The 12,442-nt window shown below is 46.6% G+C and overlaps 2 protein-coding genes across 2 annotated transcripts in view; both read left to right on the forward strand.

The window, feature by feature from the left end:
• Window positions 1-770: 770 nt before the first annotated feature.
• CSUI_002451 (small gtp-binding protein sar1) lies at window positions 771-10,480 on the forward strand. The gene is made up of 8 exons (XM_068062652.1): window positions 771-1,768; window positions 3,035-3,180; window positions 3,971-4,036; window positions 4,637-4,740; window positions 5,479-5,616; window positions 6,306-6,477; window positions 7,007-9,535; window positions 9,891-10,480. The coding sequence occupies exons 1-7, from the start codon at window positions 1,752-1,754 to the stop codon at window positions 7,036-7,038; spliced, it is 675 nt and encodes a 224-aa protein (XP_067925378.1). The 5' UTR covers window positions 771-1,751; the 3' UTR covers window positions 7,039-9,535; window positions 9,891-10,480.
• A 914-nt stretch (window positions 10,481-11,394) lies between these two features.
• Window positions 11,395-12,442, forward strand: part of CSUI_002452 (cullin-associated nedd8-dissociated protein) — a gene marked incomplete at its 3' end in the record, with an annotated part of 3,495 nt that continues 2,447 nt past the window's right edge. The window contains exon 1 of the mRNA XM_068062653.1: window positions 11,395-12,389. Within this exon, the coding sequence (XP_067925379.1) occupies window positions 12,264-12,389 (126 nt within the window). The 5' untranslated portion in view covers window positions 11,395-12,263. The remainder of the gene's footprint in view (window positions 12,390-12,442) is intronic.

The raw sequence follows: 12,442 nt of genomic DNA on the forward strand, positions 1-12,442 counted from the left end.
GTATTAGCGTTTCCGGAATTTTTATTCCTAGCATCACTTCTAGAAGCGGCCGGTGTCCCTAATTTAAAAGTGAGGCTAGGAAAAAAGAGGTTATAGGCCCTGTACGCACTCCTGCATGCTTCATTCAGATGCCTGTACGAACCCGTTCAGGATCGTTTTAGAACCGTGGCCGTCGTCTACGGTACCTGTTGAACGGACAACTCCCGTAGCGGCTGGTCACGGTGCTATAACAACTCCGAACGGGTTCGTACCGACATGTGAATCACAAACATGACGACTATGCCATGCTCTTTATGTCTGGCTGCGAAGCGTCTGTACGTGGAGGATCGCCTCACAGAGCAGACTACGTAGTTGATTCCTTCCGGCACGATGTCACAAAGACGCCGTAAGGGATGTAGATAGATAGGCAGATCTTTAGACAAGAGACGTCCATCAGAGAAACTCTGACCCGACGTGCGCCCTCCTCTTTCTCGGGAGATCGATATATGCGGACTGGACCCGGATGACCGGACTGTGCTCCCTATCACTCTGTACGAGACTCCTAATACAACCTACAACGGTAGCTCCTCCCATTTACGGATCTTTCCCTGACACTCCGGGGGTGTGCTAAGCCAGGGCAACCACGGGGGCGCAGACAGGAGGGAATTATCGGGCACATGCGGGTATCCCCACTGTTGTCAGGGCTTCAATCACATCAGCGATCTTCCTTGCGGACCTGAGGGGTACCCTAAGACATAAGAAAAGGAAGATTCACCTGTTAACAGTGTCAACGTTCCTCCTTATCGTCTTATAGAAGAAAACTGCCGTTTTTCTTAAAGAAGAGTCCTGTTGCAGGTCGTGCCGGCTACGGCTAACTCACGTCCTGTCGTCGGTTCCGCCTTCTCTCTCCGTCGCCAGTCCCTCCACCCCCCGGCGTAGAGGGATCTGCCTAGTTCCACATCGCAGCAGGGTGATTGCTTGCATGCAGCACAAACCCCCCCCCTACTCGTGATCGGCAAAAACCAGGAGGAGGAAATGGAGGGCACATGTGATGGAAGCAGCAGCTAATGAGGAGCCCTCGGCGGCAGCAGCAGCAGTAGGAGCAGTAGCAGCTGGACCCCGAACGTGTTATGACACTGGAGAACGACTTGTAGTTCACTCTGCATGGAAAAAACTGGATTTCTTTTGTCCTTGCTATTTCTCTTGCCCTTCATCTGTTCTTCAAGGTGGTCGTCTTTCTGTCTTTCTTTCTTGCATGTACAACAGCTACTGCTATTACTACTGCAGGCGATTACGAATCATCATCCATCAGAAGTTCTAAGAAGAGATGGTGGTGTCTTTGTTAACTCTCTTTTATCTTCCAACCGCCTTTCTGACATTTGGATTCTTTTTTTCTTTCCCTGTTTCTCTCCCCTCCTTCCCATCAGCTAAACCATTGCTTTCATTCTTGTTTGTTTAGCTCGTGTGAAGACATTCAGCATTTGTCGCCGTTCTTCATCTGTCATTCTTTCTACTACGCTGCCTGGCAAAGTCACTGCTTTCTAGATCTTTTTTCTTTTTCCACTGTTTCCTTTCTACAGTCCCGAGTTTTCTAGAGGGCTTTCCGGCCCTTTGTCGTCTCTCTCTCTTTTGCCGGTCTCCCTACTGTCTTCACCTCTACGAGCAGACCTCTCAACTGGAGAGTTCCTCCGGGGACCTCGTCGTCAGTCTGAGCATCTTTCTTCCTTGTTGTTGAATTCCCCTTCTCCTTCCTATCTCTCATTCCTACCAAGATGTTCTTCGTCAACTGGTATGTTTCTTTCCTCTTGGCATGGACGGCCTGCGGGCTGACAAAACGACGGTCTTTCTCTGTTAGCATGTTGTGTGCTTCATAGCCATCAACTCGGGTTGGACTTTCCTCCTCTTCTCAACAAACCTCCGCACTCACAGACATACCCGTGTTTGCTTACTTCTTCATCCTCTTCTTGTCTTTCCAATAGGGATAGCGGTGACTGTAATTCTGAAAGAAATCGTCGGCAGATCCCCACGGCGTCCTGACATTTTTCTTAGCTCCAGTCTTCTTCTCATCCAATTTGATAGTATGGATGTTTGGCTCTTCGTCTCTTGTCCTCCTTCTTTCGCTGCCTTCACTGACTTGCGTCTTTCTCGCTTTTCCTCATTACCTTGTGTTATCTCTTCTGCCCGACAGTTATGGTGTATGTACAGCCATTGGCACACTGGTACGGTAGTTAGTTACCTCCTGCTGACTGTTGTTTATAGTCGCGCTTCTTTCCTGAGGAGAGAGAACGAAGAAGAAAGTGATATTTTTTCTCCATTCACCTTAGACAACCTTCATTCTTCTGACTGCCCTGTGGGTCAAAGGGATAGGAGAGGGGGGAGAGGGTGTATGCTGCTCATCCATCTCGGTTTGGACCTGTTCCTTCTCTTCACGCCTTCCTCGCGTTCTATCGTCTTGTAGGGTGTATGTGGAACTAGGAGGCCACTTTCTCTCATGTCGCACAGAGGTCTTATCCGTCTCATTCGGGAAGAAATGAAAGGGTCGTCTCCTAGTAGCTTCATAATCCGCCTCTTGCTGCTTCAGTATCGTAGCGTTGCAGATGTGTCTATGTATCTGTCTATGTATGTTCCTAACTCTTTCTCTGTATCTATGTTTCCCCATGTCGGCTATCATTGACCGTGTCGCTATCAGTGAGCTTCGTTGAAGAGCTCTGCATCTATCTCATCATATACATGTGCAAGTGACTATATACGAATGTATATGTATATTCGTATATCGAAAGCAGTCCATGAAAAGGTCTGTGCGTATGTATGTATGTAAGGGTCACGCTATCCTTTTCCTCGTGCGATACGTGCTTCCTGTCTTAGAGAAGAATTCAAGCTAGCAACCTTTATGCTGTATATGTATGTCTGTATGTTTGGCTAGAGACCATGATTCCTTTATCATATGATAGCTGCTGGATAGGTGGAGAAAGAATGGAGGTGCAACACACACGTTTCCTTCTGTGGTGATCGTGATGAGAATGAGGTGGCCCTTCTTGTTCTTCTCTTTTTGTAGGTTCTGGGATTTACTGGGGTACCTAGGCCTCTCTCATAAGAGCGCGAGGATTCTCTTTCTCGGCCTGGATAATGCTGGCAAGACAACTCTTCTTCATATGCTTAAAGATGATCGTGTGGCTCAACATGTACCTACCTTACATCCACGTAAGATCAACTTTCTCCCTTTACAAATATGCTTTCACATCAACATAGAGATGCATCCCTTCTATCCTTTTCTCCTCCTCGATGTCTCTTCGTTCTCTCTCTATCGATACGTATGTGGAACTCTGTCGGTTGATATCATTCTCTCTCGATGATTGGTCGAGTTCTTTCTCTATGTAGATCCATGTGTCTGTCTCGGGAGAATGCCTGCCTATTCTTCCATCTCCCTCATTCATTCACTGGGGCGACTAGAACACCCAAAGAAGCGCACTATTTTCTCAACTCCAAGCAAGCTCACGTAGATCATCTCGACTTTCCTTTGTACTGGTACTCTCTTGATTGCACATTCACTGAGCGATACTATTTGAGTAGAGAGGCATCTAAAGACGAAGAAGGCGACGACTTTTGTCTCTGTCTTAGGAAGGTGTCTTCCAGATCCTCTCATCTTCATTTTCTCAGTAATTACGAGGACTTAGATCATTCAGTCATTCATGCCTCACATCTATCCCCACACAGAGATCTCTGTGATGTGGTTTCGTATAAGAATCGGCTGCTCTTCATGAAGAGCACCATACAACGAGTCTGAGGCATGCACAAAGGGAAGGAAAGACAGAGAAAGAGGGAAAGAATCGTTTCCTTCTCTCTATAGCATCGTTGCAGAGAGGGAGATGGGGAGATCAAGCTGAAGAGATCAGAATCTCTCCTAACAACTTCGGAAAACGTTTTCGTCAGTAGCTGCATATCGAAGGAGAATGCACTTTCTTGTCTTTCTGTCTTTGCTTCTTATCTGTAGATTCTGAAGAACTTATTGTAGGAAAGATTCGATTCAAGACCTTCGATCTTGGAGGACACGAGACAGGTAGGTGGTGGTCTCAACAGGAATCGTAGTGAAAAGAGGCTGGTGCTTCTTGTACCATGTGAGAGAAGTGCTTCTCAGTTCAGCTTCAGTTCAAGTGTATGTACACCAAGAGGAGGCGGCTGACTCATCCATTCAGATAACTGATTGGTCTTAAGGTTCATATACTCTCGAGAATATATCTGAGGTTCAATATCTGCTTGTGGGACCGGCGGTGTACGTACACTTGAATTGTCGAGAGGGTCGTATGAGGGGCGGTGTAAGGAGATTCTTTCCTAGGCATTAGGAATGTTTTATGACTCATGGTCGCAGGGGTGACAATCGTCGTTAACTAGCCATCGGTTCCACCCCTCTGGTAATCCATACACACATAGATACTCATACATCGATTCATACATACACGCATTCATACATACCCCTCTGTACGTGTCAGTATTAGGCTAGTGAATATGAGGTCTGTACAGCAAAGCGTCCTGATGTGACGTGTATACTTAAGCGACTGCAGACAGAGGGAGCTGTCCTATGAAGAGATAAAGGAGACAAGAGTTTTGAGAGATGTCTTCTGTCTTCTTTTTCTCTGTGTCTTCTGTTTCTTCAAAACAGCGCGTCGTATTTGGAAGGATTACTTCGCTGCTGTCGATGCAATTGTCTTCATGGTCGATGCTACTGACCGAGGTCGATTCCAGGAAGCAAAAGAGGAGTTGAATGTAAGCTTGATCTCTCCCACACATTCAGTTCCACTTCGTCTTATATTCGGAGAGAAGGGGTGGTGCAGATGTCGTTGTTCTCCCCCTAACATGTATTGGACGTGCAGTCTTGCCGACTTCTCTGATAGAAGTATGAGGATCATGTTGTGCTTCCTTTCGAGTGGAACATCGTCAGAATCGTTGTTTAAGTGGAGATCTCTTTACCACTTCAGCTACTTGCTATCCCCATTGCGAGATTTTTCTTTCTTTCTGTTTGTACGTCCTTCTTCTCTCGATCTCTTTTCCTTCTTCTTGTCTTGTCTGGTCTTTATCCGTCAAGATTTTCGTATCCTTTTGTACGTCTTTCGCGCTAGACGTTGATCGAAAACCGGCCAAAGTTCATCTGACGGGGGTGCGGAAGATGCAATTTCTTTGCGTCGCTTCGTGTACAATTGAGGAAGAGGGGAGCAAGAGGACAAGAGGAGACGAAAAGAAAAATGCTAGCAGTTCTCATAAGACTGAGATGTTACATCTCTCTCTCTTCTCTCTATGGTCCTGCTGGTCTTGTCTTTCTCTGTCCTAAGAGACGTAGAACTCCTCTTTCTCTTCTCTTAGAATGAATGATCTCTGTTTTCTTTTCTTCGTGTGTGTGTATGGGCGTAAGGAGGCGTACCGGAAGAATTCGTGTCTATATTGTTGCTCATAGCTTGGCTCGGTCGTGTCTCCTTGGTGGGTTCCTCCTTCTCATGGTGAGTTCAGCATCTCCTCGAGACACAGGAGCTAGCCATGGTGCCTTTCCTTGTCTTGGGAAACAAAATCGACAAGCCCCAAGCTGCCTCAGAAGAAGAGCTTCGTCAGCAGCTCGGTCTCTACTCTCACGTCACATTCGGAAAAGATGTAAGTCGTTGTTGTCGTTGCTGTTGAAGGTCTGCTTGTCTCTATCTGCTCCTCTCTTGTTCTTCTCTAGCCGGTCAGGCAGAAGTTTCTCTTCTCTCCTCTCTACATGTGTCCCTCTGCTTCACAGATAACTGGGTCTAATACCCCACGTACATAGGTGCATAAATACATACACTTATTCAGAGAGATGTGCATGCATACAGTCAGGGTGTCGGTATTTATGTCCACATTTTTACGTACTTCTTGACAGTCACGTAGTGTGATTTATCAGCTAAGCGCAGGCACACGCATGCGAATTCACGGTAGAACACGAAGAGGGTGGGGCGTGCAATCTTTTCTGATGGATCACTTGCCAGGTGTCTTAGGTCACGCTTGTTCGCATGGGGGATAGGGTGAGTGCGTTTTATTATACATCTGTATCTCTGTATCTCTCTCTATATGCATGCATGAGGGTAGTTCGATAGGTGGACTGAGCCGCATGTGTGTGAAATGTAGATGAGTTAAGAGCGACAGCACGTCTGCCATGTGTGCGTGTCCTCTCTTGAGACTCATTCGAGTGTACCTACACCCTCTTCGTACAGGCAGATCGCTCACTCGCCCCGTGTGTCTTTCTGGTTTGCATCTCATCTTATGCATGCCTTAGGTGAAGACGCTCAGGCGGTTTTCGCATGCGTACACTCGTCATACAGGAACCGTTTTTCGGAGCAGAATACGACAACTGTGTGAACTGGTCTATCAACATTCTTCTTTCTCTTTCTGTCTATATGATCTGCCGTGATTCACAGAGAAAGCCTGTGCCAGGTGTACGTCCAGTGGAGATCTTCATGTGTACAGTTATCAAGCGGATGGGTTACGCGGAAGGTGAGAGAGATTTCGTTCTCTTCTTGAGATTTTCCACATGTGTAGGAATCTTCTTTCTTCGACATTTGTTATCTTGTGTCTCTTCAACATCATCTGCTGCCGACGAATGCATCTCATGCATCTCTCAACCTCTTTGTCATCTGTCTAGCTAGCTAGCTAGCTAGGTGTCAACGAGCTGTCCGCATGTGTCTATGCTTTACACGAGGGAGAAGCTCTCCGTCATAAAGTACTTCTTGTTGATGCTCTGGTGTAGGTTCTATACATGAAGCAGCCAGGGACGCCCACTTATTCGAGAGAATAATATACCTTTTCTCTCTTCTCTTATATCACGTCTGCATGCTGTTTGTCTATATCCTATTATGATGTATAAGAAGATGTGATCTAAGGAAGGTGTATCTGTGTTAGTTGGATAGAAAGAACTGATTCTGAAGAGTCGTCATGATGACCTTCGCTTCTTGTACCTCTTTTCGCTTGTGCATGCCCGTATTGCTCCTCTTCTGTCCTTCTTTGTCTATCTATATTTCCTCAGGTTTCCGCTGGCTCTCTCAGTTCTTAAGTTAAAGAGACAGAAGGTCGTCGGGGCCTGGTGCAGTGCTTTTGATCTCGATGGTTCATGATGATCTGAGGAAAGAGAAGAAGAGTCGACTGATGCGCACAGAATCTGATATTGGTGAATGTTTGGTTCTCGGAGTGTATGTACACCAGGGAAATCCGGTAGAAAGAGAGGAGACAAAAGAGATGTTTCGGGTGCGCTCACTGCAGTGTCTGTCTGACAATGTTGAGGGTGAAAGGGGATTTTTCTTCATCTTTTGGATCTCTTTGGTGAAGCTTACCTTTCATCTGTGCAATGAGTCTCATTCGTTAAGCTTTCGACGTCCGAACTCAGGAGGTATGTATGTGTCGGGTGTACATACACCTCGGCGTGAACGTATCTCGAACAACAACAACAAAAGCAATGGTTTGAGTTGAAAAAGAAGAAGATTCTTTCGCGGTGGCTTCTCTGCTGGGAGATCTTTCCAGGGAATCTGTGTTTGTATGCAATGGCGAAGGAGGGATGTCGTTGTTCCGATATATAAACTCACCCTTGAATGTGTCCAGAGATGTACATGTACGCGACTATTGGATACGTGCACACGTCTATTCTTTGTTCTTCCTAAACAGCTAGCTGTATATACACCCCTTATGCTATCGCTTATCTCTTTGTTGATAGTGCCTTCCTTCCCCTCCCGTTTTTGTACGTCGCTTCTCTCCTCGTAGTCCTACCGCAGACTCCACGGAGCAACTGGTCGGTACTCTTTCTTTCCCGTTGGTGAACCTTTCTTTTAGGCTTTTATGGCAAGTAATCTCAATTCCATTCATCTCGGTTGTGTTTTCTTTTTCTTTCTTTCTCCTCTCTCTCCCTTAACGTTGTTTGTATACCGTGTATGTACAAGGGTTCTCATTTCAACGAAAGAGCAGCTTTTTCTGTAGAAAAAGAGAAGATCATCTCTTCACCTGTCTTTTTGTTTTCTCCGATCTTAAGGCCAAACAGAAATGTACTAGCTGTCTTCGTTAGTTGGTGGTCATCTAGATCGACAGTATCTGTAGATAGCCGAAGCTCACAGGGACAGTACGTTCACCCGGACTCAGAAGAGACTCGTCACCTAGATGATAAATAAAGAACAGAAAACAATACGACAGCTACTAGACTCTAAGAAGAGATGTGCGTCCCTTCTCTTTATTCTTTAGTGCGCCAGGGAGATATTGTCTCCTCCTGACAGCGAAGAGACGAAGCATGGAGACGGTGGGGTGGTGACTGGACGATGAGAAGAAATGATACAGAGGTCGGACAGCTGTGATACATGCAGGGACTCGCCATTCACATGCACTGATACACAAACAACATCCGGGCACCCTTCACAAAGGAGAGAAGCTGCAGAAAGAGTATCACCATTACCTTGCGAGTTTAGAAACAAGACTCGTGTCTGGCTTGTCTACTTCATACAGGCCACGCCTTACAGACAGGTAAGTGTCACGGGAAGAATCCACGAACTGGCTCACGGACGATATCTCGCTGTTCTGTAAGTGTCGGTAGGTTGGTGGAATCTAGACACTTTCTTGGTGTATGTCGCTGATCCTGCCCGGAGGGAGGAGTTGGCAAGGGAGAGAACGTTAAGTCGCCGTCTGTTGTGATAAGGAAACCATAGATACAAGATGAGGCGAATTGATTCGGGGAGAAAGTCGTAGTACGACAGACTCTTTCTCAGCCATCTCACGGGTATTTCGACATTTACCACCCATGTACAACTAAGTGGACACACCGTCGTAGATGGCGGTCTCTCTCCCAGAAGTGTAAGGTATGGCTACAGTCATCCGTTCTGTTCTCTTGTCGGGACAACATACAGTAGCAGCTTCGTCTCCATCTTCGCTGGATGGATTCCCTCAAAGTTCGTCTGTCTGCGTCCCTTCAAGATAGGTTTCACAACAGGATAGCCCAAAGGCTAGACTATCTGTACAACGCGCCCCTGTGCTCTTTCTGGTTCAAGTCACGCCGTTTTCCAGGCTAGGTAGCTTGCTGGGAAACGGCGGGGGGAGTGGCAAGACCAGCGTACTTCAATTCGAGGACGGCTGGCCATCGGAAGAAGAGACACAGTCACTTATGACCTACTTGTGTGCTCACACGGAAAACGAAATCTACGAACAAGTATGCATGTGTAGGTGGCGACCGTTTCGCCGCCGGCTTCGCTCGTCTAGGATGGAAAAAGATCACCGGAGAAGAACGAGTTCGGAAAAGATCGAACAGTTCCTGGGCGCTAGAATCCAAAACGTGGGAGTTAATGCCATCGCTGTAAAAGCGTCTGTGTGTCCCTTATTTTTCTCGAAGGGTGAAAAGAACATGAGGAGAATCCGAGAGATGACTCACACTTCTCGCTATTGATTCAGTGAAACGCAAACTTTGACTTCTGGTGTGGTCTCCTGCGAGGTTGCGGAGAAGGGCAGCATGTATTGAGGAGTGTCGATCTTCTTCACACACAGACTGGAGTGCTGTCAGGGAGAACCGGCCTTTCTGCTTTTCATCGTAAGTGTTAGATACAACAGCAGCACTCTTCAACAACCCGGGCGTTGCTTGTGAAGCATCGTACAGCTCAGTGGTATGATCTCATGGACTGTCCGTTTTCTGGAGCATGACTAACCCGTGCGTTTTGGTGGCAAAGAAAGACAACACGCAGAGAAAGAAAAGCCATTGCACGCGTTGTGTGAGCAGAGCTGGTCTTCGTACCTACTCGCCTTTGTGAAGGGTGTAGAGTCAACGCGATTTCGAGAACCCATGACTTCGCGTCGGTCATATGTGATGACGGACAGAGCCAAATGAAACACCTCCGATAGCCGAGAGTAATTTAACGGCGCTTTTCCCTTCTTTCCCTTGTTTCCAGCTGTCTCAGAGAGATGTAAACAAGCGATAAGAAAACCGCAGGTGGACGGGTCGCGAGGCATCCATCATGTATTCCTTATCTTCGGATAGGTGCTTAGGCGTCCTTCGACAGTTCGTTGATCAACGCCTTCACTCCTAGATAAGCTGAAACCTACACCGGCGCGGCTCGGCTCTGATTCTCTGTCGATGCTCCCCGGTGTCTGACTGACAGCCAATTCACATCACCAATGATAGACCCCGGAAAGCTCATGCTTCTCCGAGACTGAACTGTAGGTAGATCAGTGGGTAATTCTTGGCGCCTGTGGATACATTCCTAAGCGGATTCTCCTTTGATGTGATGCAAGCGCGGTTCTCATCGCCGTCTCTCCCCTTTATTCAGCAGCCCTATGTGTGGCCTTCAAAGAAGGCAGGGCTGAAAGCGTGAACGTACATCTCTTCACGTTTCTTTGATATCTCCACCTTCTTGACAATTTCAACAAGGCCCTTTCCAGTCCTCTTGGGCCTTCTCCGTCTGAGTTTTCGATGAGGAAATGCTCGTCATCGCAGTGAATCCATATGAAAGATTCTCTACCTGATTCAATTGTAATACAGTAAACATAGCTACGAGTCCATCACCTCCCGCAACAAGACCCCTTTCTTCGGGTGTCACTCCACCTTTCATCCCAGAGCTCAACTACCATACGACTCCTTTCTGTCTGTCTTGCGGGTCCTTTCTTGCCCCATCTATGAACAACCCACCATCTAAGGGGTTTGCTACACCATCGTCGTCAAGATGCCCTTCATGCAGCCCCCTTGACGTTCATAGACATATACACGACTATGATGAAAGCTGTGACTGATGGATTCTCCAGTCACTTATCAGACACGCCTAACAGAGTTTCATACTAAAGACATCCTTCTTCCTTCTGCTTCACCGGCCTCCGTGCCTCTCTCCTTTGATCCATCGATCACCCTTTATGTCGTACATACCCACCGGTGAAGAAGTACATCCGTTTTGTCCACACTTGATAGAGTTTCGGCCCTCCGGGATTTCGAAGATTCTCTAGAGGTGGGCGCGCGTGTAATCGTTCTTAGCATTCAGTCTCCATAGAGAGAGAAATTTCCATTATCGGTGTATGAAGAGAGATAAGGTGAGTGAGAGACGAAGGTTTTCTTATCGTTAGGCTGGAAAGTAGCATATCAATACATACATGTATGGGTACATCCATACAGTTAGTGTGTGTCTGCAGGAGGACACCAAAAAGATCGTTGTTTTCACCTTCTTTCTTCTTTTCAGAGATGAGCAAAGATAGGACGGTGAAAGAAGAGAACTTGATGTATGAACTCTCCTATTTCCTCGGAAGATCGATGAGGAGAATAGATCAAGAGTTACTGTGTTATCTTAGCAGAACATCCATGTATCAGCGTATGCCTATGATAGACATTCTTCCCTTTCTTTCTTTCGTTCTTGATCGATCGCATGCACACGTTCTCTTCTCTCCTACTCCTTCGATCTCCTTCAACGTCTCAAACTCTCTACCATCCTTATCAAGACAAAGAGGAACACTTGTCTTTCTTTCTTTCTTTTTTTCTTTTAATCGGTTCTTCTCTCTCAAGTAGCGGACCTGTTGTCTTTTCTCTCTTTCTTCATTCCTATTCCTACTTCATCTAGCCACCTCAAAAGAAGGAGCGTGAGGAAGAATCTTCTCTTCTCTTCGAGCCTTCTCCTTCTTTCTCCGCCTTCATACCTCACAACTACACGCCACACACACACACAGACAGACACACCACCATGCCCCTTTTCGCCTTCTCTCTCTCTTTCTCTCTCCTCTCCTGAGAGAAAGAGAGAAGGGAGAATCTCGAACGAGCTACATGAACTTCTTTCTTTTTTCGAATGGCACCCAACGCTTCCTCCTCCTTCTCCTCTTCTTCTTTCTCTCTATCCTTCTCTCTGCTCATCTCTTGTCCTAGCAGCTCCCCTGTATCGAGAGAGTCAAGATGAAATCTTCTTTTCAAAGACAAGTCACCCTTTCTTTCTTCGTCATCCGATTCAGAGAGCTAGCCTCCATCACCTTTCTTTTTCCTCCTTTCAGTTCTCCTCGTCTTTTGCCGCCTAGAAAACACTCACTTTTCTTACGTTAGGAGGAATGGTTCAACTTTCTCTGCCTCTTCATCTGTTAAAGACCCTTCTTCTATCAAGATCTCCTTCTCCTCATCTTCATCGTTTCTCCCCCCCTCGACATGTTCTTCTTCCTCCTCTTCTCATAGTCGACTTGTTTCTGACTCGCAAAACAGATTCTTCAGTTTCTTGTCTCACTTGCCTTCTCAGGAAATCTTCTTTCTCTCCCTTTCTTCTCTGTCTTACTTCCTTGGGATTTTGCCATATGTAAAGACCATGGCTTATCTTCCCCACAGGACATATCAAACTAGTAACGCTGCTGCTACTGCAGCTGGAGGAGGAGGAGGTGGAGGGCCTTGGCAGATAACTGAACTTCTTAAAGATATGGAAGATTTTGACAAGGTACTATCTCCCTTTATCCTATCTCCCTTTATCCTATCTATCTTTAATCTATC

The sequence above is a fragment of the Cystoisospora suis genome, assembly GCF_002600585.1.
Source record: "Cystoisospora suis strain Wien I chromosome Unknown contig_1033, whole genome shotgun sequence".
NCBI lineage: Eukaryota > Apicomplexa > Conoidasida > Eucoccidiorida > Sarcocystidae > Cystoisospora > Cystoisospora suis.